General features: G+C 43.1%; 1 protein-coding gene across 3 annotated transcripts in view; it reads right to left on the bottom strand.

Moving 5' to 3' along the window:
• The window catches only part of CYFIP1 (cytoplasmic FMR1 interacting protein 1), a 98021-nt gene that overhangs the window by 36923 nt on the left and 34397 nt on the right, over positions 1-26701 (bottom strand). For 2 of the 3 annotated variants that reach the window (XM_007182895.3, XM_007182896.3), the window contains exons 7-15: positions 24691-24787; positions 24462-24590; positions 21141-21245; positions 19100-19191; positions 16662-16779; positions 10042-10164; positions 9047-9172; positions 2053-2219; positions 542-689 (exon numbers count right to left, since the gene is read on the bottom strand). In XM_007182895.3, the coding sequence (XP_007182957.1) occupies positions 542-689; positions 2053-2219; positions 9047-9172; positions 10042-10164; positions 16662-16779; positions 19100-19191; positions 21141-21245; positions 24462-24590; positions 24691-24787 (1105 nt within the window). The remainder of the gene's footprint in view (positions 1-541; positions 690-2052; positions 2220-9046; positions 9173-10041; positions 10165-16661; positions 16780-19099; positions 19192-21140; positions 21246-24461; positions 24591-24690; positions 24788-26701) is intronic. The other variant, XM_057551983.1, reaches the window with a different exon arrangement.

Here is a 26701-nt window from a genome sequence, read left to right as displayed (position 1 = left end):
GTAAGAAGTACAAAGTCCCAAAACAGGAGGGGAAAAGCCAAAGGGCATAGTAAATCACGTATGAGGTCAGAGAAAAGCTGCCTGGGGGCAGGAGGGAGCTGAGTGTGCCAGAAGAGGGTGCCGCAGCGGTAGCTGAAGACCACAGACACGCCGAAGCTATGTTTTTAAATTTCCAAAAATTTTATCTTTAGGAATGATCATTTTTAGAGCCAACAGAAAAATTATAACCATACATTTAAACACCCATCAGGCAACACAGCATAAATAGACACATAGACTTTCACCCACATTTTTGGGATAGGAGTTGATGCAGTCAAATAAAGATCTGCATGCAAATAACCAAACCCAAGAATCACAGGGTGTCTGCACCCCAGATTCACTTGGGTGAGGAATAAAGGAGCAAAAAAGACACAGGCAGTACTTTACCTGCCCGAGCAGACAGCGGTGAGGTCATTTCACTCCCAGCCCCCCTACCACCCCCCAGCTCAGGGTCAGCCCACTCAGGGGAACAGGCAGAGACAGGGGATCGGGGAACAAGAACCTGGGTGCTAGAGGGTCCCACGGCGCGCCGTGGCACTTTAATGTCAAAGCCGCTCTTGGGGTCCTTCTCGCCGCGCAGGGCCGGGTCGTTGAAGGGCTCGTGCCCTGTCTCCCAGTCACACACGGTCTTCCTGATGGCCTGCAGGACACTAAACAGCCCGTCAAGCTGTCAGGGCAGATGCAGTGCCGACACGCTCGGCACTTTTACAGTCACAGCATCGCTTCGCCTCTCACACAGCCAACTCTTACACACACGAATCCCTCCGGGGGCAGGGGGGAGACGTGGTAATGGACCAGTTCAACGTGAAACTTCAAAAATATATCGTTTTCTTGGGGACACTACCACCCTCAGAAGATCTAATGTAGTTGCATTTTGCATCAATTAGCCCAGACGTGATGTTTTATTTCCTAAACACTGAGACATACTCAGGGCAGCAAGAGGACAGACCCCAAACATCACCCAGAGCTGAAACTCAACCTCCCTGCGAGGCATCCCATTTTCTAACTTGAATATGAAGTCACCAGCACAAGACTGGGGACTTTGCCCATGTCCCCAACTCCCTTGGACATCGGGATGCCCCCACTCCCAACAGGGCTCCACCATTCGGAGTCCTCCACAGCGCCACCCTCAGGGCAGACGCCACACCCACACGCCCATCCTGATCACCTCGTGGGGAAAGCTCTAGCTAAATCCAGAGTCACTCTACGACTACGCTGCACATTTCCCGCGTGGTGAGTCTCCAGCACGGTAAGTGTGAGCAAAACCGAGGCACTGCCGAAAATAGGCAAACCTTTACTACGCCCTCCAGGAGAGAGAGCAAGAACTGGGAAACCTCACAGCGTAAGATCTTACTCATGCTAAAGTCATACCATACCAGCTGACAATTACATCCACCATAAAGCAACAAAATGAAATCAGTACATGGGTGAGCCCCTGTGAGCTTCATTTTAGGTAAATGTCTCTGAAAGAAAACTTTATCTAAGAGGCTAAACATTCATAGAAAACTAGCTCAAGATTGCTACAGGAACTCTGCCATATGTATGTACTGGGTTGGCCAAAAAGTTCATTCGGGTTTTTCTGTAACATCTTACAGAAAAACCTGAAAAACTTTTCGGCCAACACAATAGTTTTTGACTCATTTGTAAGACAGGCGAAAAGGAACAGAAGCAAAAAGACTTAAGAAATGGGAGATGAGATTCTGGGTTGTGTGTCCCTACAGGCCTGGTGAACAGAATTGCCAGACAGATTTTGAGACACTCCCAGGCCCCAGATAAGCACACCCTTGTCCCTGGGTCTCCAGACTGCTTAGACCCTCTGTAGTTGATTTATTGTGGGTTGCTCAGGTTAATAATTGGACCCACTGCATTACATTTAGAGGAAGTTCACCAAAAGGGTGCCTGGAGGTTGAATATGAATGCACTTTATGAAAAGGTAACTCTACAGCTGTTCAAACCTAAGCTGATCCTTCAGTTTTGGATGACTGTGCAGGCAGTGTGTGCAGCAGGGCTGACCTCTGGATGACGTTCTTCTTCTTCTTGATGGCCTGCCTGAGCGGCTCCCTGAGGGTGACCTGGGAGAAGTCCTGCAGCGCAGCGTAGACAGTGTGGCGGATGGCATGGTTGAACACGCTCTCCATCCTGCCCATCAGCACCTGCAAGCCTTTGATCATGGCGATCACCTGCAGGGGGACGGACACATGATCTTCAGTGTGCTGGAGGGTCACAGCTGAGCTCTGTGGGCCTGACACATGCCAGGAGACTGCCTCCCCCAAGCACAGGGCCTCTCCCTGGCCTCCTGTGTTTCTGCTCTGCACCTGCAGCTGTCCCTGTTCCTAGGTCTGACCCCATCAGACCATGAGTGCCTCGAGGGCAGGGACAGATCTGCTTGGCCTGGAGCCAACATGGGCATTTGGTAACTGACTCAAAATACTTCTGAATGCATTAGGGTGCACCTCTCTGTGAAAGACTTCAACAAAACAGAAAAAGATTCAGAAAAGCAAATTTGTTATTATCTGAACAGGAAAGAAGAAGTTACAAGCTTGTAACCCAAATCCCATCTGTTAAACCAGCGGTCCCCAACCTTTTTGGCACCAGGGACCGGTGTCGTGGAAAACAATTTTTCTGAGGATGGGGTGGGGGAGAAGGTTTTGGGATGATTCAAGTGCATTACATTTATTGTGCACTTTACTTCTATTATTATTACATTGTACTATATAATGAAATAATTATACAACTCACCATAATGCAGAATCAGTGAGAGCCCTGAGCTTGTTTTCCTGCAACTAGATGGTCCCATATGGGGGTGATGGGAGACAGTGACACCCAAAGTGTGTTGCTTATGTCCAGTCTACTCCGTAAGATGCAGCTTAATTGTCACTTGCCACTCACTGATAGGGTTTCGATATGAGTCTGCAAGCAACTGATTTATTATGGTCTCTGTGCAGTCAAACCTCTCTGCTAATGATAATCTGTATTTGCAGCCGCTCCCCAGAACTAGCATCACTGCCTCGGCTCCACCTCAGATCATCAGGCATTAGATTCTCATAAGGAGCGAGCAACCTAGATCCCTCGCATGCGCAGTTCACAGTAGGGTTCGCGCTCCTATGAGAATCTAATGCCCCCACTGATCTGACAGGAGGTGGAGCTCAGGTGGTAATGTGAGCGATGGGGAGCGGCTGTAAATACAGATGAAGCTTTGCTCGCTCGCCTGTTGCTCCCATCCTGCTGTGTGGCCCGGGGGTTGGGGACCCCTGTGTTAAACAATAATGGCACAGTGAATTAATATGCATAAAAAGGTCAGAAGAAAATGCACTGAACTGCTTAAAGTTCATTTTTGTGATGGCATCAGAGACATGATACTGTCCTCATTTCACATGTGTGTTTTCTCTGTTTGCTTTGAGGATTTATATGATGAATCTGGGTTGTTTTTCTAATGAGAAAAAAAAGGGAAATTTTCTATTTAAAAAAGCAAATTCTCCAACTGAAGTTGAATTGAATTCAAATTCACAGCAATCTGAATGAAAATGAAATTACTATATATTCAAACTTATGGGATGTAGGAAAAGGTGTACTGAAAGGTAAATTTGGAACTTTGGATGCATATATTAGAAAACAAAAAAGCCTAAAGATAATAATAACCTAATACTGATCACTAATTTATAAAAAGATAAAACAGAATAACCGCCCCCAAAAGTAGAGGGAAATGAATATCTAAAAGCAAAAATTAATGAAACAGAAAACAAGCATAGGGCTTCCCTGGTGGCGCAGTGGTTGAGAATCTGCCTGCCAATGCAGGGGACATGGGTTCGAGCCCTGGTCTGGGAAGATGCCACATGCCGCGGAGCAACTGGGCCTGTGAGCCACAATTACTGAGCCCGCGCGTCTGGAGCCTATGCCCCGCAATAAGAGAGGCCGCGACAGTGAGAGGCCCGTGCACCGCGATGAAGAGTGGCCCCTGCCTGCCACAACTAGAGAAAGCCCTCGCACAGAAACGAAGACCCAACACAGCCATAAATAAATAAATAAATAAATTTTTTAAAATAAATAAATAAATAAAAGAAAACAAGCATATAATAGAGGGTGATCAACTAAGATAAAGCTGTTTTATAAACAAACAAATGCTCAGCAAGACTGATCAAGAAAAAATAACAGATAAGGCATGAATTACAAGCATTACAAATAAAGAGGGGACACTACCACAAGATTTACAAATATCAAGAGATTATAAGACTATACTGGAATAGGATAAACATACAGATCAGTGGAATAGAATTAAGAGTCCAGAAATAAACCCTCACATTTATAGTCAATTAATTTTCAACAAGGGTGTGAAAATAATTCAATGGGTTAATATTATCTTTTCAACAAATAGTATTGGTACAACTGAATATCCACATGCAAAAGAATGAAGCTGGACTCCTGTGTAGGAAAGGGTCATCTCAGCAGGCCTGGGATGACCAAACCCTGCACGTTCCCAGGAAAGGTCTGGCCCTTGGTTGGCTCCTAGGAACCAACTCTGAGCCATTGGAATACTCAGCCTGAAGAATGTCTGTGTGTCTGAGGCTTTGGGCCATTGCAATAGCAGTTTCACCAGCTACTTTATGCTAACAATGTGATTCATAGCAAACAGCTGTTTTTGCTCTGGATCTGGAGTCTGAGTAGCTGAGGTCAATCGTGCATGTGCTATGTGCCTACATTACTGACCCTCAATAAAACTCCTGGACACCAAGGCTCAGGTGAGCTTCCCTGGTTGGCAACACTTTGCATCTGTAATCACCCATCACTGCCAGGAGAATTAAGCACATCCCCTGCAGCTCCAATAGGAGGGGGACACTGGAATTTGCACCTGGTTTCTCCTGGACTTCACCCAGGTGTCTTTTCCCTTTGCTGATTTTAACCTGTGTCCTTTTGCTGTAATAAATCATAACCTTGAATAGAACAGCTACTTAGTCCTGTGAGTCCTTCTAGCAAATCTAGCCTGAGGGTGGTCTTGGGGACCCCTGACAGAACACCCTACCTCACACCATAAAAAAATTAACTCAAAATGGATCACACCTCAAATATATGAGGAAAAACAGAGGAATAAATCTTTGTGACTTAGGTTAGGCAGTGATTTCTTATGATATGACACCAAAAGCACACGTAACCAAAGGAAAAATTGAAAAACTGAATTTTATCAAAATTAAAGACTTTTATGCTTCAAAAGATCCCATGAAGAAAGTAAAAAGTTAATGGGAGAAAATACTGCAAACCATATGTCTAATAAGAACTGGTATCTAGAATATATAGAGAACTCAATAATAAAAAGACAACTAATTCAATTAAAAAATGGGCAAAGGATCTGCATAGACATTTCTCCAAAGATATACAAACTATCAATAAGCACAGAAAATATGCTCAACAGCATTAGTTGTTATAAAAATGCAAATCAAAACCAGAATGAGATATTCCTTCATATCTAGTAGGATAGCTGGAATCAAAGGACAGATATCAGGGGTTGGCAAGGAGTTGGAGAAAGTGGGACCCTCTAGCAAGGCTGGTAGGAATGTAAAGTAGTGCTACCACTTTGCAAACCATCTGGTAGTTTCTCAAAATGTTAAACAAAGAGATACCATATGACCCAGCAATTCTACTCCTAGGTGTATCACCAGAAGGAATGAAAACAAGTCCACACAAAAATCTATATACAAAGTTCATAGCAGCATTACTCAAAAGTGAAAAGCTAAAACAATCCAAGTATCCATCAGCTAATATGGATAAATAAAATGTGATATATACATACAATGGAATATGATTTGGCAATGAAAAGAACAAAATACTGATACATGTGTGAACCTTGAAACTATTATGTTAAGTGAAAGAAGCCAATCACAGCCACGTATTGTATGAAATGCCCAGAATAAGCAAATCTACAGAGTCAGACGGTAGACGGGTAGCTACCGCGGGATGAAGAAAGGGGAGAATGGGGGTGGGGGGTGACTACTAATGGGTTCCTTTTTGAGGCGACAAAAATGTTCCAAATTTGATTGTGATTGCACAATTTTGTGAATAGGTACCCCCGAAGCACTGGATTTTACACTTTAAATGGGTGAACTGTATGGTATGAGGGGGAAAAGCTGTTACCAAAAAAGATGAGAACTTGAAAACCTCTGAAAATACAACTTACCAAAACTGATACAAGAAGAAACAGAAAATCTGAATACTCCTACATATAGCAAAGACACTGAAAGTTTCAAACACCATCCCATAGGGCTTCCCTGGTGGCACAGTGGTTAAGAATCCGCCTGCCAATGCAGGGGACACGGGTTCGAGCCCTGGTCCGGGAAGATCCCACGTGCCGCGGAGCAACTAAGCCCGTGCACTACAACTACTGAGCCTGCGCTCTGGAGCCCGCGAGCCACAACTACAGAAGCCTGCACACCTAGAGCCCGTGCTCTGCAACAAGAGAAGCCACTGCAATGAGAAACCTGTGCAGCGCAACGAAGAGTGGACCCCACTCACTGCAAGTAGAGAAAACTTGTGAGCAGCAACGAAGACCCAATGCAGCCAAAAATAAATAAATAAAATAAATTAAAAAAAAAAAAAAAGAACCATCCCATAAAGGAAAAACTTCACCAATAAATGCTAGAAAACATTTAAGGAAAAAAATAACATCTTACACAAACCACTACAGACAACAGAAAAGAAGGAAGTGCTGTGAGCCATTTTACGAAGCCAGCTTCCAAAAACTAGAGTGGAAGGTTATAAAAAAGGAATGTTACCCACTCCTCAGGTGTGGGCTAAGCACAGTGACTTCCTCCCCAAAAGCGCCCTATGAAAGGGGGCGGTGGCCGGTGTGGGTAACCTCAGCCAGGTGACCAAGGTCAACACCAGCACTGATGAACCACAGTGACAGCATGGACCTCTGAGGTGAGGTGATGAAAACAGCTCTGTGGTCCTCCTTCGCAAAAGCTACAACCCCAGTCTAATCAAGAAAAAAAATCAGATAAATTCCAGTTGAGGGACATTCTAAAAACACCTGACTAGCACTCCTCAAAACCGTCAAGGTCATCACAAACAAGGAAAGTCTGAGACACTGTCATGACCTAGAAGAGCCAAAGGACATATGATGACTATATGTGATGTAGGATCCTGGATCAGAGGAAGAACGTTATAGAAAAGTGAGGAAATACGAATAAAGCAAGGGCTTTAGCTAATAATAATGTATTGATACTGGCTTATTAAAAATGTAACAATACTAATGTAAGATGTTAGTAATAAGTGAAAATGGGTGTGGGATATATGGGAATTCACTGTACTACCTCTGCAATTTTTCTGTAAATCTAAAAGTATTCTAAAATGAAACACTGAAAGAAAAAAGTATTATCAAAAGCCACTCTTACTCATGAACCTTGATGCAAAAATCCAAATCAAAATATTAGCAACTTATATCCAGCAATATATAAAGAGGATAATATATCATGATCAAGTTGAGTTTAAACCAGGAATGCAAGGCTAGCTTAATATCAAACCTGATCCAAAAAATCCTATCAGTGTAAATCTACCACATTAATGGAATAAAAAAGTCATAAAACTATCTCAACGGATGCAGAAGTGTTTTATAAAACTAATATAAAATCCATGATAAAATCTCTTAGCAAACAAGGAGTAGAAGGCAACTTTTCTGATCTGAGGAAGGGTGGCTATACGGAACCTACAACAAATATATCATACGGTGAAATGTTGAAAGCTTTCCCTTTGAGATGAGAAACAAGACAAAGATGCCTGGAGCCTCCTTCTATTTAATGAGTAGGGATCCTACCCAGTGTGATTTAAAAACAAAAAATAGAAGGGGGAGAAATAAAACTGTCATCATTTCCAGATGATATGATTATGTAAGTAGAAAATCCAAAAGAATATATGGGTAATTTATGACAATTAATAAGTGAGTTTAGACAAGTTGGTAGATACAAGGAAAATACAAAAATAATTTTGATTTTAAACATCAGTGATAAACATTTAGAAAAAAATTAAAATACACCATCAAATATCAAATACCTAGAAATAAAGCCAACAAAAGATGTGCAAAAGTTTTACAGATGAAAAGAGATCTTAGAGAATCTTAACAAATGGAGGGACATACCAGATTCATAAAAAACTTAATTTTATAAATTTGTCAATTCTTCCTAAAATGATCTATAGGTTTATCCATATCCTCATAAAAAATTCTAACAGGTTTCACTGGGACATGGAAAGATGATTCTAAAATGTTTATGAAAATACAAAGAGCAAGAATAGCTAAGGAACTCTTGAAGAAAGAAAGACCTGCTTCACCAGACACACGATTAACTATTGTAATTAACACAGAGGGGTGTTAGGAAAGGATAGATAAACTAACCAATGGATTAGAACATGAGCAGAAACACACCTGCCCAGGTATGGTCACCTGACTCACAACAGAGGTGGCAAGTAGAGCAGTTGGGAGGGTTGGTGGGGACATTTCAGATCCAAATGTGAAAGCAGAATAAGACATCCAGAAGACAATGTAGGAGACTATATTCATGACCTTGGGGTATGCAAAAGATTCCTTAAACAAGGCAGGAAACGTACAGCTACAAAATCTACATCCAAACACTGGATGGCAGAGCAATTAAGAACTATTCATCCAAAGGGTCCCAAAGACAGTGCAGAGCTGGGGACCACACAGCTGTGAAAGGGGCTCTCCTCCCTCAGACACCCAGGTCCTGGCTCACTCCTCTTGTGTGTGGAAATAAGAAGCTGCTGCAGCTCCCAGGCTCTCACTCAGAACATACCCTGACTGCCCCAGGGGAGTGTCCACGCAGAGACCGGGAACCCACAACCTATTTTACTCTCTGTTTTGACAACTGTGACAGATGCAAAGGGTCGCCCTACACAGATAACAGTGACATCAAATAAGCAGGTCATTCATGTTTTTGCCTTTGCTTTGTAAAGGGAAGACAGTTTCAGGCCAGAGTCAAAGAAGGCAGAGAAAGCAGGCCAAGCGCACCTCCACCAGGGCGAACTTCTCCTCGCTGGTGTAGTTGTAGCGGGTGGCGCGCTCATACTCCTCGGCGTTGTCCGGGCAGTCCTTGTTGGAGTACTTGTCGGTTGGGTGCACGAGTTTCCATGAATACTGGTGTGGTCAAAAAGGGGGGGGACAGCCACACTGAATGCGAAACGCTTCACTGCTGGTCTGACTCACAGGACCATCACCAGAGCAACCAAAGGTCAGCCTTCTATTGTTCACTGAGTCTGAACGTCACACAGCGGCGTGTGTGCTCGCACACACACGCATACTATACATGCACACGTGGGCACACGCACACTACACGTGCGCACACACGCAGACACCACACACGTGCACACATAGTCCATCTCCATGAAACTGCAAGATATTCTGGCAATGTGACTTCAGGTTCAAGTAATACATCAGGAACTTAAGAAATACATCAGGTAAAAAGGCCTGGATAGTTTATGTGGAATATCTAAGACTATAAACGTTTCATCACCATTTCTAAAAGAATCAGCCTTTCAAACAATCAGGTACCCATCCAAATATAATAATCCTTATCTGAGCAAAGTAAACAACAAAAGGGAAAATCCTCTATGACTTATGGGTATCCAAATCTTTCTATGCATCAGAAACCACTTTACTAATCCTGAACAAAAGAAACTGATGGCTAGAAATACACAGAGAGTGCTGTTTAAAAAAAATGAGAATTAAAAATCATCATAACAGTACAAATTTAATTCTATCAATATGTTTTAAAAGATAAGGCCCTTTATTTGTAATATATGTAAATGAAATGTACATTGAGCCATCTTAGAAACATTTAAATTAATATATACTCTTATTTCTAGTGCCAAAGATAAAAAGCCAATTTGTTCTCGATCCAAAGACCAAAGTTAATGCAGAAAAAATATAATTTAGTCCAGTTTGGGAAGAAAAGCACTTCTAACCAACTAGGGGGTGCATTTCCAAATAAAAGTAAGAGCGCGCACCACTTCCATCACGTGAGCACTCCACTGGGACAGCAGCTGCAAGCCCTGCAGCGCCAGGTCGAAGAGCTTCCGGTACTCAGCGTCCGTCTTCTGAGCCTCCTGGCGGCCTGAGCCTGTGACCACCTAGAGAAGACAGAGCATCAAGAAGTCACAAACGTCCAGGAAACCACCTATCAAACCCAACCTAGGAGCCTACCCCAAATGTACACTCACAAAGTAGAAAATGATATGAGCACAAGACTCTTCAGTGCATCAAAAGGCAGAGCAACTGCAGAGCCCACATGATGGGCACACGTAGCTCAAAACACAGAGAAAGGCCCCCACAGCCTGCACTGGAGGGGTCTGCAGACCTGGCCCTTCCTGAAACATGCGCACAGCATGTTTCTAACTTAGCTAATAAAGGAAAATGTGCTCACATGTGTATTTCCTTATGTCAAATAATGAAAACTTAGATGTAAGAATGTTTATCTACAGGCCAGGAAAGCAGAGGGTAGAGAGGAAGGCAGAGTTCTCTGAACATACCTCCTCTGACAGATCTCACTTTAGAACCACATAAACAGTTTATATATTATGATATAAAATTAAATTAGGGGGAAAAAGCGATCCCCCAAACTCAAACGCAAAATGAAACAATGAACTGAACCGTGTAGGACTGAATTGGCATGGTGACCACACAGAGGAACCAGGTAGTGTAAGTGCCTAACATTAAGATTTTGGTTGCCAAGGCATCCATTTCAAAGACATCCATCTTGAATAAATATATTGCCAGCTACCCAAGTAGATAAAGAGCCAGCCCACCCATGAAGTTCCCCTTGTAGAAAGCCCATGGTGACCTAGATAACTGCCAACCGGGCTTTTCCCCTCCCACACCCTCATCCCTGCTCTTTTGTTTTAAATTCACCAACAGTGAACCCGTGAAACCCTAGGCACCCCACCCTCAGCCTTGAAAAAGGCAGAGCCCCAGGTCTGTGCTCACTCCCTCTCTACCTATGACCTCGCTTTGGGGCTCTGGGTGTGCTGTGTACCCTCTAGGACCTGCGAGTAATCAAACTTGTTTTTCTCAAAGTTCCCTGATGGTCACTGCTGAGGGTATGCTGCCATTGTAAGGACCACAAGGGCCAGTCCGGCCACAACACTGGCTCTGGTGCGGGCTGGAGGTGGGGTGTCTGTGGGGACTGCCAAGACCAGTACAGGCCCAGGCATCACTATCTGTAGGCTGAGACCAACACAAAACAAACCACGTCAGTGACTTTGAAAAATAACGATTTGATGTAACATCCCCAGAGGAAGAAACCTAAGGACAAAATTAACTGCAAAATAAATCTGAATTTCTAGTAATTGTCATTAGCAGTGCCAGTACTGCTACTTTAAGACTGCTGACTGTATAGTGAGACATATATTCTGACCCCAGTCAAAATATGCTGGAGTCTTTAAGAACGAGGACTTTCACACCACGGGAGAAAAAAGAAAAAGGCAGAAAGAAACTGAAGTAGACTGACTAGGAAACAGTACTCAGAAAGCTGGTTTGTTTCTTTAGATATGCTAGGGAATCAATTATTTTAACAACTGATGCATAAAGCAAAGGAATCCAGCTCTGGAAGGCGCAAGGAGCTGAGAGGACCACCAAGCTGAGGCCTGGTGAAGTCGCGCATCAGGGCAGGGGATGCAGCCGTCCACATCCCAGAGAGTCAGCTGGACCCCCCAGCAGCCCTCAGCATGGCCGCCGAGAGGCCAAATGGGCCGGGACAGTGGGAGCTGACTCTGACCAGGCCCCTGAGCTGGCAGCGTACAGGACACCCAGGGGACAGAAATCATGGCAAATGACACCACAGGGAATGAGGGAGATGGTGGGGACAGGCATGTCGACCAACTGCAGTGTATGGAACTCATTTGGGTCCTGAGGCACAGAAACCTGGAAAAATACACCACTAATGATAATGAGCAAACAGGGGAAATCTGAACAATGACCCACTATTTAATATTAGGGAATACATTTGTTGGTTTTTTAGGTGGGATGGTATTATGGTTATATTTTAAAAAGGGCCCTTATCTTATAGAGACACATGGGAAATACTTTTAGAGGGAGTGCTATGTTATCTTGGATTGCTTCAAGCTAACCCAGACCGAGGCACAGGGTTGGAGGAATAATTGAAAAGGGGCGGGTGATTAAGCTCAGTGTGACACCTGAGGGGCCAGGACTGGTCTCTCCTTTTGTATGCTTGAAAATTTACGTAATGGAGAAATTAAACAAAAAACAAACAAAAAAAAATTTTTACCCAGAACCTGGCTCTGGTCACTGTTAGAAAGTGAACAGATCTGGGGGCTCTTGAGGACTCCGGGTCTGTGCACACCTGCACTGACATTCTCATGAACTATTCAAACCCAGCCGCTGTCTCTGCTCAGTACAAATCCTTACCCTCTAGTCAAAAGAAACTGAGCAAACAACTTGAAAATAAAATTTAAAAGATAACTCCATTTACAATAGGATCAAAAGGAATAAAACACTTGGGAATAAATGTAACAGAATAAGTACAAAGCTCATACTCCGAAAATGATAAAACATTTTTGAAAGATATCAAAGAAGGACTAAACAAATGGAAAGACATCCCCCATGTTCATGGATTGGAGGTCTCAATCTTGTTAAGATGGCAATACTCCCCAAACTGATATACAGATTCAATGCAATCCCTATTAAAATTCCAGATGCCTTATTTTGTAGAAATTGACAAGTTGATCCTAAGATTCATATGGAAATGCAAAGGATCCACAAATAATCTTGACAAAGATGACAAAACAATCTTTAAAAAGAAGAACAAAGCTGTAGGGCTTATATTATCTGGTTTTAAGATTTACTATAAAACTGTAAAATCAAGACAGTGTGGTAGTGGCATAAGGACTGACGAAAGGTCAAAGGAACAGAACTGAGAGCGCAGAAATAAAGCCTCAGGAGTACAATCAATTGATTCCCCCCACCACCCAGTTTTACTGAGAAATAACTGACATACAACTTTGTATTAGTTTAAGGTGTACAATGATTTGATTTGATATGCATATATTGTGAACTGATTATACAGTAAGTTACCATTCACCAACTCACATGGTTACAATTTTTTTTCCTGTGATGAGAACTTTTAAGATTTACTCTCCTAGGAACTTTCAAATATGCAATACCATATTGTTAACTGTAGTCACCGTGCTGTATATTACATCCCCAGAAATTAGTTATCTTATAACTGAAAGTTTGTACCTTTTGACCATCTTCACCCATTTCTCCCAACTCTTGCCTCTGGCACCCACCAATCTGTTCTCTGTATCCATGAGTTTGGTTTTTTTTAGATTCCACATAAAGTGATATTAAATAGTATTTGTCTTTCTCTGTCTGACTTATTTCACTTAGTATAATGCCCTTTAAGGTCCATCCATGTTGTCACAAGTGGCAGGATTTCGCTCTTTTTAAGATTTTTTTGATGTGGACCATTTTTAAAGTCTTTATTGAATTTGTTACAATATTGCTTCTGTTTTATGTTTGGGTTTTTTTTGGCCACGAGGCATGTGGGATCTTAGCTCCCTGACCAGGGATCGAACCTGCACCCCCTTCATTGGAAGGCGAAGTCTTAACGACTGGACCGCCAGGGAAGTCCCAGGATTTCCTTCTTTTGTATGGTTGAATAATATTCCATTGCATACTATATACCACATTTTCTTTATCGATTCATCTGTCTATAGACACTTAGGCTGTTTCTTTGCTTTGGCTCTTGTAAATAATGTTATAACGAACATGGAGGTGTACAGTCAGTTGATTTCTGTCAAGGGTGCCTTCAGTGGGGAAAGAATGGTATTTTAAAAACAGAACTGGGAAAACTGGATATCCACATACAAAAGAATGAAGTTGGACCCTTAACTTATACCATATTAAAAAAGTAAGTTAAAATGGATCATAGATCTAAATATAAGAGCTAAAACTACAAATCTCTTAGAAGAAAACAAGGGGCAAATCTTTGTGACTTGGGTTAGGTAACGGTTTCTTCATTATGACCAAAAGCACAAACAACCAAAGAAAAAATAGATAAAATTGGACCACATCACAAATAAAAAATTGTGCTTCAGAGGATACCACCAAGACAGCAAAAAGACACAGGAGAAAATATCTGAAAATCACATAACAGATAAGGGACAGAATATAAGAACTCACAAAGGGGCTTCCCTGGTGGCGCAGTGGTTGAGAGTCTGCCTGCCAATGCAGGGGACACGGGTTTGAGCCCTGGTCTGGGAAGATCCCACATGCCGCGGAGCAACTGGGCTCGTGAGCCACAACTGCTGAGCCTGAGTGTCTGGAGCCTCTGCTCCGCAACAAGAGAGGCCGCGATAGTGACAGGCCCGCGCACCGCGATGAAGAGTGGCCCCCACTCGCCGCAACTGGAGAAGGCCCTCACACAGAAACGAAGACCCAGCACAGCCAAAGATAAACATAATAAATAGATAATAAATAAAAATTAAAAAAAAAAAAAAAAAGAACTCACAAAACTCTACAGTAAAAAAAAAAGGAAATAACCCAATTTAAAAATGGGCAAATGACTTCAAGAGGCATTTAAAAAAATTGGCCAATGAGCATATGCAAAGATACTCAGTTGCATTAGTCATTAAGGAACTGCAAATCCAAACCACAACCAGATACCGCTTCGCATTCACTAGGATGGCCAGAATCAGAAAAAACAGACAGCAACAAGTGCCGGCAAGGATGTGGGGACATCACACACTGACAGACTGCTGGCGGGTGTAACATAGTGCAACCAACCGCCTTGAAAACAGCCTGGCAGTCCTCAAAGTGTTCAACACAGAGGTGCCATAAGGCTCAGCCATTCCATCCCTAGGCACCCACCCAAGAGAGACGAAACCTTAGGTCCACACAACACTTGTACGTGGATGTTCCCAGTAGCATTATTTGTAAGCCGCTGTCCATCAGGCAACAGCAGATGAACAAACCAACAAAATGTGGTGCGTCCAAGCAGTGGAGTATTATTCAGCCATAAAATTATTATAAATATTATAAATAAGCCATAAAATTATCGATACATGCTATATATAACATGGATGAACCTTGAAAATACTATGTCAAATGAAAAAAGCCCGTCACCAAGGAGCACATAGTATATGATTCCATTTATATAAAATGTCCAGTAGGCTAATCCATAGATAGAAGGTAGATTGCCACGTGCTAGAAGGAAGGGGAATGGGGAGGGACTGCTATGGGTGCAGAGTTGCTCTGGGAGATGATGAAAATGTTCAGAAATGGACTAAAAACCTTTGAATTGTATAATTTAAATCAGAGAATTGTCTGGTATGTGGATTATGTCTTCATAAATCTGTTTAAAAGTAAACTGAGCAAAGCTTTCAAAGGTGGATCTTTTTCCTCTTATTAAAACCATCATCTGATCATCAAGGCACGACAGCAGACCCCAGAAGGCACACAGGAATCATGCATGCTGTCAAGTGCTCCTATTTGGAAAGGTAGAAACCAGCTCTCTGTGTTGTTTGAGAGCATCTCATGAACTCAGTTCACAACTAAATCATGAAGTCCTGGGGACTGGCCCCCATCTCTACTCTTCCGGCTGCACTGGCCTCTGCAGAGGGGTGAGCTAACGCTGCCTCATGGGGAGTCGGCCGCCCACCTGGGCTCTGCAAGGAGGCGACAGGCCCCAAGCATCTGGGCTGTCTTTCAGTCATTTTGGTTACATGATGCCAAGTGCTTGGGGGTGAGGGACGGAGTGCTCACTGCCCTGCAATGAGCCGGACCAACAGAGTTGCTCCCCCCAAATGTAATGGGCCTCCTGAGAACCCCGAGGTACCACGATCTCAAAAACCAGACCTGCACATGTGGCCCCAAGTCCCCGGGTCCCTCTAGACCATCTGCAGCACCCACGGCACTGACCGCCGCTCTGACCCTGACCTCGGTGTCCGGTCCCCTAAGACGTGAGAAATGACGCTCCGCAGCTGCTCCTCCTCGCTCAGACCCCTGTCCCACCCACCTCAGGCGCGGGCGGCATGGCGTGGAGCCAGGCTTGGGGCAGGTGTGGGGAATGTGGCTGGCCCAAGCAAGGACACAGAGAACCCAGCTGCAAAGCCGCAAGGAATTAACAAGGCCCATGGCCGAAGAGACCCCGCTTCCTCCAGCACCCAACTCCAGGTCTCCTCTGGGCACTCGATGCATCTGCCCACCGACTCGGAGGCTCCTGCACTTCCTCCCTCTAGACACGAAAGGGGCGCAAGTCAGAACCACCCCTTCTGTTCCTGACGTCCTCCACTCCCCCCACCCCTCTCCTAGCAGCTTGGAACCATGGAACTACACTAGGAAATGCACTTAATTCATGGTCTCACCTCAGTCCTCAGCCCCGTGTTAACGTTTTTCTGAAAAAAGAAGATGCTTTTTGTACAGCTGAACAGATCCAAACAAACTCCATTATATTTGCCCTGCCTCATCCATTATAATCAGTGCTTTTTAAGCACGCAGTGCTAAACTATGTTTCTCAAAGCGATCAATGGTGGTATTTGGGTGCAGAGAATACAAGGGCCACACCGGACCCCGTGTCCCCGGGTGTGCTCTGCAGGCAGAGGCCACTCACCTCGCTGTTGCTATAGCGCGCCAGCTCCGAGATGAAGCGCATGTGGTCCTCCCGGATCTGTACCATCTGCTCGCAGATGTTGTACTGTGGGCTGCTGCCGGAGGACGTGCATGTCCATCTGGTGGTAAAGGGGGAGCATGCGTTACCTGACAGGCGACTGGCTGCGGGCACATGCACAGCAGGCCCGCCTACCACCCCGGGAGCCCCGCTGCAGCAAAGAGGTAGAGGTGCAGAGGAAACGTGGAATTCTCCGCATGGAAACAGAGCCGGGCCTGCCTCATCTCCCTGTGCCAGGGCTGCGTCCTACCTTCTCATGTCTGTATTCTGGAGAAGGAACTGTAATTTCTCCTTAATCAGCAAACTACTTTCCACAAAGCTGAGAGGTGTTGCTGAATTCAGGACACTGCAACAACCTTGCAGGGCCCCTTGACAGATCACTGCAGAGTAGGCAGGAACTAATATTTCCTTATTACTCACATATGAAAACACAGCTATAGTACAAAACAAGTCAGCCAAGGACTCAGGGACAAAAGTTATCCTTAATGAGAGACTTGGAAATTAGACAGTGTTGCTATAACTAACTATGTGCACAACACACCATTTCAGCAGCAAACGGATACAGTCAATGTGGTGGAAAAACATGTATCAAGAATTAAATCTGTTGGACTTCTTGGGCAGAAAGCACGGGCCTTGCTTTGGGCTCAGAGCGGTTCCCTCGGTTCCCTCGCACTCAGCACCAACTCACACCGTGTTTTAACAAGTTGGTCCCCTTTGCTAGAAGGAAAGGATTCAGAGTACCAGTTTTCAAGGTCATCAGTACACTATCTCAAGCAGCATCACTTTTTAACTTTCTGATTTTACTACAGGATTACGTGATGATTACGGCATTAGCAAAGGCAGCTCCCTGAGTGTGCAGTAAGCACACAAGGCCCAGGCCCTCTGCCAGGGTCCACCTTAAACACACTGGTCTCCCCTGCAGGCCCCAGACAGCATGTCCACCTCAGGAGAGGCAAGGAGCCCAGAGCCCGATGTCAACATCTGCCCACTCTGTGCCCACCCCCTGAGGCCAGACATAGGTGCTACGCCATTGGGCTGAGCTCTTGGAGCTGATTGTTGCACGCTCAGGCACCTGCCTTGGTGGCTGTGAAACACAGCATCTAATTGGTAATAATGGCCACCGACTCACAACAGATCATATTAAAAATAAAGAAAGTATGCAAAACTCCTTGTTTCCTGATTCTCTTACTGATTTTACAGTTACTTATGATCTGGATCTGACTGTGTTTGTTAGGGTAGGAGGTGAGTTGTACATTGTTAACTTAAACTCAGGCATTTCCATTTATACCATGGAAATCAGCACACCCTCCAAATCAGAGCTCAAGTTGATGCTGAAGTGAAGAGAGATTAGTGAATGTAATTTATAGGAAGGTGATCACATATCAGATTTAATGGCAGACGTGGAAACAAGCTGGCACAGAGGCTGGCAAACTACATACAACATGGGCCCAATGCGACCACCTTTTGCATGGCCATAGAGCCACACAAAATGGTTTTTACAGTTTTAAAGAGTCGTTTAAAAAACAACAATAAAAAAGAGTATGTGACACATGTGGCCAGAAAGGCCTAACGTGTTTACAATTTGGTCTTCACAGAAAAAGACTGTTTACCTTTGAGTAACCAGATTGAGGTGCAACTGTATTTTTCAAAACCATGGCTGAATGGAGACCACGTGTTTGGCAAAAGTCAACTAAAGCATCCTCTGAAACTCAAGTGGCTATGTGGAAGCTACAATAAAAAGTACTGTGTATTTATTATCATTTCTACCTGTGAGCTGCAGATGCTTTATGACAGGGATTGGCCATCTTTCTCAGGACAGGTCCGGAAAGTAAATGCTTTAGGATTTGGGGCTACACGGTCTCTGTCACACATCAGCCATAGAGCCATCACCTTAAAAAAAACTCTTTAAAACTGTAAAGACCATTCTCAACCACAGAGACCTTGGGCCTGGCCTGGTTGGGTCCTTGGGTGATAGCTCTGTACCCTCTGTAAGTTACACGTAAACATCCAGCCGCTCCCCAGCAGGCTGCTGTTAAGCTTTGATAAGCACCCAGAGCATTTGGTTATACTTCCGTACTTGTGGCCAGCACTAACAGAACTCTTTGGGATGATGGAAAAGTTCTATATCTGTGCTGACCGAAACAGTAGACCCTAACTATTAAATATTTGAAATGTGGCTATCCTACTAAGGAAATAAATTGCATTTGTAAATGAATTTAAATGCAAACATCCACTCGTGGAAAAGGCTACCATATCACGCATTCGGTTCCACGTGGTTGAAAATGTCAAAGGTGGCATCTCTGGATAGATAAGTGGAGTGTTAGGAACCACAGTGAGAACACTGCAGAATGCTCTAACTGGACAGCTCACTCTCTGCCTACCGAGATTTATTTTCCTCATAGTGGGCGCTGGTCTTGATGTATCTTGCCAGTTCTATTTGCATGTCCCCGAACAGCGGAACCACCTGGAGCTGCTGCATTCAAAGAATAAAAAAAATCCCAGGGTCATTAAATATGTTTAGTCACCAAATACAATCGCAAGAAGAATGAATAATGCTAATAATTACTGTGGGTTGAATGGTATCTCTACAAATCACTTACTGCAAAAAAGTTGTAAACAACTTCTACGTTCACTTTAAGAAGAACAAAATAAAAGTTAAAAACCAACTCTCATAAAACTAATTCAAATATTAAAATTAACCTACCTTGTTGCTAGATCCATGGTCATAAAAAAAAAAAATCAACTGTATTTCTATATACTAGGAACAATTAGAAAACAAAAATCTAAAGAGAAAAAATTTACAATAGCATCGAAAAATAAATAAAAAGTATATATTATTAAATCTAACAAAATATGTGCAAGGCTTCTAGACAAAAACAATACCAAGAATTCTAGAGAAATTTTTAAAATTCTAAGTGAATACAGAAATACATTAGGTTCATGTATTGGAAGACACGGTATTTTAAAAATATCAATTCTCCCTAAATTGATCTATAGATTCAACGGAATCCCAAACAAGATTCCAAGAGGAAAAATGGTTTATGGGTTTTCTGTGTGTATGTGTAAATCAGCAAGTCAATTCTAAAATGTATTTCAAAAGATGGAGGGACAATACTCAAGACAATTGTGAAGAACACAACTTGAAGGCTGGTAAGCTGACCTGCTGGAAACCTACAGCAACTAAAGCCAGCATGGCCCTGAAGCCCAGGTGCAGACCAGTGGGGCAGAGCAGAGAACTTAAGGCAGAGTCACACACATACAGACACCTGCTTTATGACACAGGTGACTCCTCAGAGCAATGGGGGGAAACGGTCTTTGCAATAATTGGACAGAGTCAACTGGATATCCATAACAGGAAAAAAAAAATCCAAAAATGTCAAGCCCCCACCTCACAGCATACACATGGCCAGTTCCAGGGGCATTATAGATCTAGATGGAAAAGAAATGGTGATGCTTCTAGAAGGTATCGCAAAAGAAAACTCTCGAGAGCCTGCTTTATCAAAGATTTCTTAAAGTGGACATCAAAGATTGATATATTGGACCACATTAAAATTAGGAACCTCAGTTCACCAAAGACTCTTCAAGAAAGTGAAAAAAAAGAGCCACGTAGGGGAAATGCATGTATTTTAGAACACATGTATCTGACAAAGGACACATACCCAGAATACATAAAGAACTACAAATCAACAGGGGGAAAAAGAATGAGAGACTTGAAAGGACACTTCACAAAGAGAACACACAAAAGACTAATAATACCGTGAAAAGCCATCAGGGAAACATTAAGTAAACCACAAGGAAACAGTAGCCAATAAAATCACAAGGACATACGTACACACCCTTCAGGACGCCCCCCTCCTCCCCCAAAAATGACAGAGCCAAGTGATGGCCATGAATGTGGAATCACCGCTGGTGGTGATGCAAGTCAGCACAGCCATGTGGGAGAGTTGTGAGGCTGTATCTACTACACTGAAAATGTGCATTCTATTGGATGAATACCCAATCCACCACTGGGTATTCATCCAACAGAAATGTGCATAGATGTGCACGAATCAGAGCAGCACTGTTCGGACAAGCCAAAATCCAGAAACAATCTCATGTTCATCGCGACAGAATGGATAAAATGCAGTGCTACACCACAATGAAAATGTAAAAACTGCAGTTGCAGGCTCCCACAGGGACGATCTGACAAACAAAGTGAGTGCGGGCAGCCAGACACAAAAGAGTACACATGTCACCGTTCTGTTAGACAAGGTTCAAGCCCAGGCAAATCCGGTACAGGGTAGGAGACAGTCTACCTCCACCTACCCACCCACCTGCCACCGCTGCATTTCCCAGCACAGAGCAAAGCCACAGAGCTTGACCTCCTAAAGCTCAAACTGCATACACTTCAATAAAAAGGTTTACCTAGAAACTGTAACTCACCTTGAAGTACTTGTCGATTTTGGATAAGTTTATTCTTTTCTTGGCATCTAGTTTATAAATGTTGCTGACACTCCCATCCATCAAGTACAGACCAAACCCCATGACCTGCAAATCACAAAATGGCACATAAAGCTCAGACCTGCAAGTTTAATTACCCATAAACGCTTATACTGCTACAGTTCATAACTTAGAAATGACAATTCATTCTTCTTTCAAAAAGCACTTTTTTAAAAAATTTAAGTATAGTTGACCTACAACACTATGTTAGTTCCAGGAGCACAACATAATGATTTGATATTTCTACACATTAAAAAATGATCACTACGATAAGTCTAGTTACCATCTGTCACCACGCAAAGATATTACAATATTAATGACTATATTTCCAACGGAGTACATTTCATCCTAGTGACTCATTTATTTTGTAGCTGGAAGTCTGTACCTCTTAATCTCACCTATTTCATTCACGAGCCCCCCCCCCCAATAACCCCGCTAGGAACCTCCTGTTTGTTCTCTGTATCTATGAGTTGGTTTCTATTTTATGTTTGTTCATTTGTTTTGTTTTTTAGATTCCACATACAAGTGAAATCATATGATATTTGTCTTTCTCTGTCTGACTTATTTCACTTAGCATAATACCCTCTAGGTCCACTCATGTTATCACAAATGGCAAGATTTCATTCTTTTTTAGGGCTGAATAGTATTCCATTATATTTATTTATTTATTTATTTATTTATTTATATAAAATCTTCCTATGCATCTATCAATGTTACACTTTGGTTGCTTTTGTGTCTTGACTATTGTTAACAATGCTGCTGCAATGAACACTGGTGTGCATATATCTTTTTCTTTTCTTCACATAAACATCCAGAAGTGGAATTGCTGGATCCTATGGTAATTGTAGAAGAACCAGCAAACTGTTTTCTAGTGGCTGCAGCAATTTACATTCCCACCAGGGTTCACCAGGGATCCCTTTTCTCCACATCCTCGCCTGTACTTCGTCTTCTTTGGAAAAAATGTCTTCTTTGGAAAAAATGCCTATTTAGATCCTCTGCCCATTTTTAAACTGAATTTTTTTTTGATATTGAGTTGTACAAGTTCTTTGTATATCTTGTATATCTTGGATATTAAGCTTTACTGAATATACTGTTTGCAAATGTCTTCTCCATTCAGTAGGTGACCTTTTCATTTTGATAGTTTCCTTCACTGTGCAAAACCTTTTTAGTTTGATGTAGTCCCATTTGTTTATTTGCACCTTTGTTTCCCTTTCCTGAGGAGACAGATCCAAAATATATGTTTTCTTCTAGGAGTTTTATGGTTTCAGGTCTTAACATTTAAATCTTTAATCCATTTTGAGTTTATTTTTGTATATGGTGTGAGAGAGTATTCCAGGTTGATCCTTTTGCAAGTACCCGTCCAGTTTTACCAACACCACTTATTGAAGAGGCTGTCTTTTCCCTGTCACGTGTTCTTGCCTCCTTTGTCATGGATTAAGTGCCCATTTAAGTGTGGGTTTATTTCTGAGCTCTCTGTTCCACTGATTTATGTGTCTGTTTTTGTGCCATACCTTCCTGTTTTGATTACTGTAGCTTTGTGGTATAGTTTGAAATCAGGGAATGTGATACCTCCAGTTTTGTTCTTCTTTCTCAAGATTTGTTTTGACGATTTGGGGTCTTTTTGGTTTCCATACAAATGATAGAATTATTTGTTCTAGTTCTGTGAAAAATGCCATTGGTATTTTGTTAGGGGTTGCACCGAAACTGTAGATTGCCTTGGGTAGTATGGTCATTTTAACAATGTTAATTTTTCCAATCCCCAAAACACAACAGATATTTCCATCTGCCATTTTATTGTTTTCTGGGGTTTTTTTTAGAGTTCCTTTTTGTCCCTTTCTTCTTCTTTTGCTCTCTTCCCTTGTGATTTGATGACTATCTTTAGTTTTATGTTTAGATTCCTTTCTCTTTTTTGTGTATCTATTATAAATTTTTTTAAATAAATTTTTGATTGTGGTCATTATGAGGTTGATATATAGCCATATATATGGCTATATATGATCATATATATATATATATATATATGATTATTTTATGATCTCAAGTTCAGACTCATTCTAATAACCCTGCATTTTTACTCCCCACCAATGCTTAATGTTTCTGACATCATATTTTACATCTTTTTTGTTTTGTGTATCCCTTAACTACTTATTGTGAATATAGACGGTTTTACTACTTTTGTCTTTTAACCTTGCTACTAGCTTTGTAAGTAGCTGATCTACTACCTTTACTCTATATTTGCCTTTACCAATGAGATTTTTCCTTTTGTAATTTTAATATTTCTAGTTTTGGTAAAAAGCATTTTTAAAAGTCCCTCAGAAATTAATAGCTATCCCTTCACATGAAGCTATTTTATGTCATTTCTTGTGTCCTCTTCCAGGTGCACACATCAGCTCCACTTCTCATCAAGCACAAGGCAATACTAAATGTGGATTTCCATAAGCACTTATGGCCAGGGGGCTCTTGCACCAGGTAGGTACAAACAGAATGTTTCCACTGCCACAAAGCACTCCACTGGACAGTGCCCTCTTGCTCTGCTCCCTCTGTGCTGCTCTCCAGCAGGGAAGAAGTATTGGAGATGGGCCCACTTGCACGGAGGGCTTCGGGCCAGCAGGACACCTAGAACAGGGTCCCCCAGAGCTGCCCTCCATGAAGGTAGAGAGCAGAGTGAAGAGAATGGCAGAAGCATCTTCTTGGAGTTACTCAGTTTTCCTGGGTCTCTCCCATGTACAAGTTATTAAACTTTTGTTTGAAAAAAAAAACACACCTTCTCATCTTCCCAGTGAGAAACGTCATTGAAAACCTCCCCAATTTGAAACAGAATAATAATGAGGAATATGGTAAATGGCGTGTTTCTTGACCAACAAAAGTCTACTATAATCATGGTGACACAGTATACTAAATTTCTAGGAATTACATCCTTACCACGTAGAATCTGGTATAACCCCTGCTACAAGCTTTATACTGAGAAAGGCCCTTGACCAGGGACTCCTCACCCACGAGCACCTTCTCCAGGGATGGGCATGTGACCTACCTGGCACTGGGGTCAAGCTTGGAACACACTCGTGGGAATGTATCAAGGACTTGTAGGGCAAACTGCATGTAGGGTGGAGGGTGCTATATATGCGCGCACGCGCGCGCACACACACACACACACAAGCATGAGAGGAAAGGTTGGCCAAACGATCGTAGAGTGCAGCCTATTCAGGAAAGCAGGGCTGTCCCTATCTCACGGTGCTGTTGGCAGCCTACCCTCAACACACGTACTTTGAGAAGCATGTGTTTCTCACTGGGCGTCAAGTACATCCTGTTCTCATAGTAGTCCACACACAGATTCACAATGTCTGCTAAGAGCTCTTCATAGCCAGAAATCACTTCGAGCTGCTGCTGCAGAGACTGAAACACAGAGTGAGACACCCGTGTCACTGACCGCTCTCCGGCCCTCAGCCCCCCAGTAATGCGCCCCATCAGCCAGAGCGGCAAGAGTGGGAATTACTTGTGTGATCTTGTTGTGGTTGGCCAGGAACATGGACAGATTCTGTGATTCCTGGATGGACTGTGGATCTGCCATTTTACGTAAAAACTGAGCAGCCCTATGAAAGGGGAAAAAAAAAGGTTAATCAACCAACATGCTTAATGACTTTAAAGAAAAACAGCCTGGGAATATCAAAATTACTTTACTCTCGCTACAGTTATCTGTAGAAATGTGCATCTTAGATGCCGGTTACAATTTCAGCCTCCTCCAGCTTCTCCCCTGAACTCCAGGTAAGTCTCTTTGCAACCTGGATAGCTCATGACCCTACTGTCCATAGCTGATGGACTTCCTCAGAGATGTGGCAGCACTTCTCACAGGCCTTCCTGAAGGGCACCTACACATTGGCCTCTCCCCTGGGCTCCCTGTCCCCAAGTCTGAGAAAGGATGACACTCCCTCTATGACTTCCAGAGCCGAGTGACAAAGATGGCCAACACTGTTAAGGTTCTCTGCTGGGAAACTTTTGGGCAGCCAAACTTCCCACCAGTCAGGGACCACACCATGCATAGTTCTGGTGCCAAAGGTCTGACACAGAATCCTGATTCCACCACCAATTTGCAGCTCCATCTTGGACAAACCTAAAGATCCGGTACCAAGTCTAACATGAGGGCTGGGTTTTCCCACACCACCAAGCAATTCTCTAACACCAGTTGCCAGTGGTGTTACAATTCTGACACTGACTGAAGATAGCATCAGACCCCACAGGTTAAGAGCTCAGTCCCACAAGACTGCCACGTCATCCCCCCGCTTCAGACACCAGCTGGAGGTCCACGTTGTCACTGGGCTCCTGGACAACCAGCTACAGATTGGCAGTCCCAACAACCCCTTCTTTGGGTTCGATTAATTTGTTAGAGCAGCTCACAGAACGGAGAAAACATTTTATACACTAGATTAACAATTCATTATGAAAGAATATAACTCAGAACAGCCAAATAGAAGAGGTACATATGGGGAAAGGGGGGGTGGGGCTTCCATGCCCTCTCCAAGCACCACTCCCCCAGAAACCTCCACATGTTCACCAACCTGGAAGCTCTCCGAACCCTGTCCTTTGGGGTTTTTATGGAGGATTCCTCACATAAACATGCTTGGTTAGATCACTGGACATTGGCAATGGATTCAACCTCTAACCCCTCTCTCCTCCCTTAGATCAGGAGGGTAGGTCTGAAATTTCCAAACCTGTAGTTACAGGGTTGATTCCTCTGGTGACCAGCCCCCATCCTTAGGGTAACTAGAGGCTTTCCAAAGTCACCACATTTACATAACAAATGAAACTTTATTGCTTTTATCACAGGAAATTCTAAGGGTTTTAAGAGTTCTGTGTCAGAAATGGGGATGAATATATATTTCTTATTATAAATCAATACCACACCTCCTGAACTCTCCTGACTCTCACTTACCATACCTGTGAAAAACAATAGCTCTATGACCTACCCCATGGGGCTGACAAGGGAATGGTGGACACAGAAGGACCTGTACACGGAGGTCCAACAAATCCTGTGCAACATGGGCTGAGTCTCTAGTTTTTGCAAAGAGGGTGAAAGCACATATGAGGATTCTGCACACCTAGGGCTTCCCCAAAAAAGTTTAGTGGAAACTGCCCACATAAGGACCTGTCTGTGCAACCTAGAACCTCTGGGGTTTTACTAAAGAAAAGCTTTCATGGCAAAGACTGGTAACCTACCCCAACTGTCATTTCCTTCCCTTCCTGCTTCAGAATAAACCCTGAATTTCTGTGGTGCAGCAATGTGCCTCATTCTCATCTCCACGCTGTGACCAACTGCTGAGCCATGAGATAAAATGCAAAACTTTGTAAGGCACTTGAAAGTTTACTTATAAGGAATATTGTGGGCCCTTCAATGCTCCTTCCTTCCTGCTGACTGGAATGCAGAGATAACAGCTAGAGCTTAAGCAGCCATCCTGGGCCACAAGGCAACAAATGAAGACAGCAGGAGCTCTGGTTCCTGAACACTGTGG

This window comes from Balaenoptera acutorostrata, chromosome 8 (assembly GCF_949987535.1).
Source record: "Balaenoptera acutorostrata chromosome 8, mBalAcu1.1, whole genome shotgun sequence".
Taxonomy (NCBI): Eukaryota; Metazoa; Chordata; class Mammalia; order Artiodactyla; family Balaenopteridae; genus Balaenoptera; species Balaenoptera acutorostrata.
The sequence above is the reverse complement of the archived record's forward strand: the minus strand, read 5'-3'. Positions and strand labels throughout refer to the sequence as shown.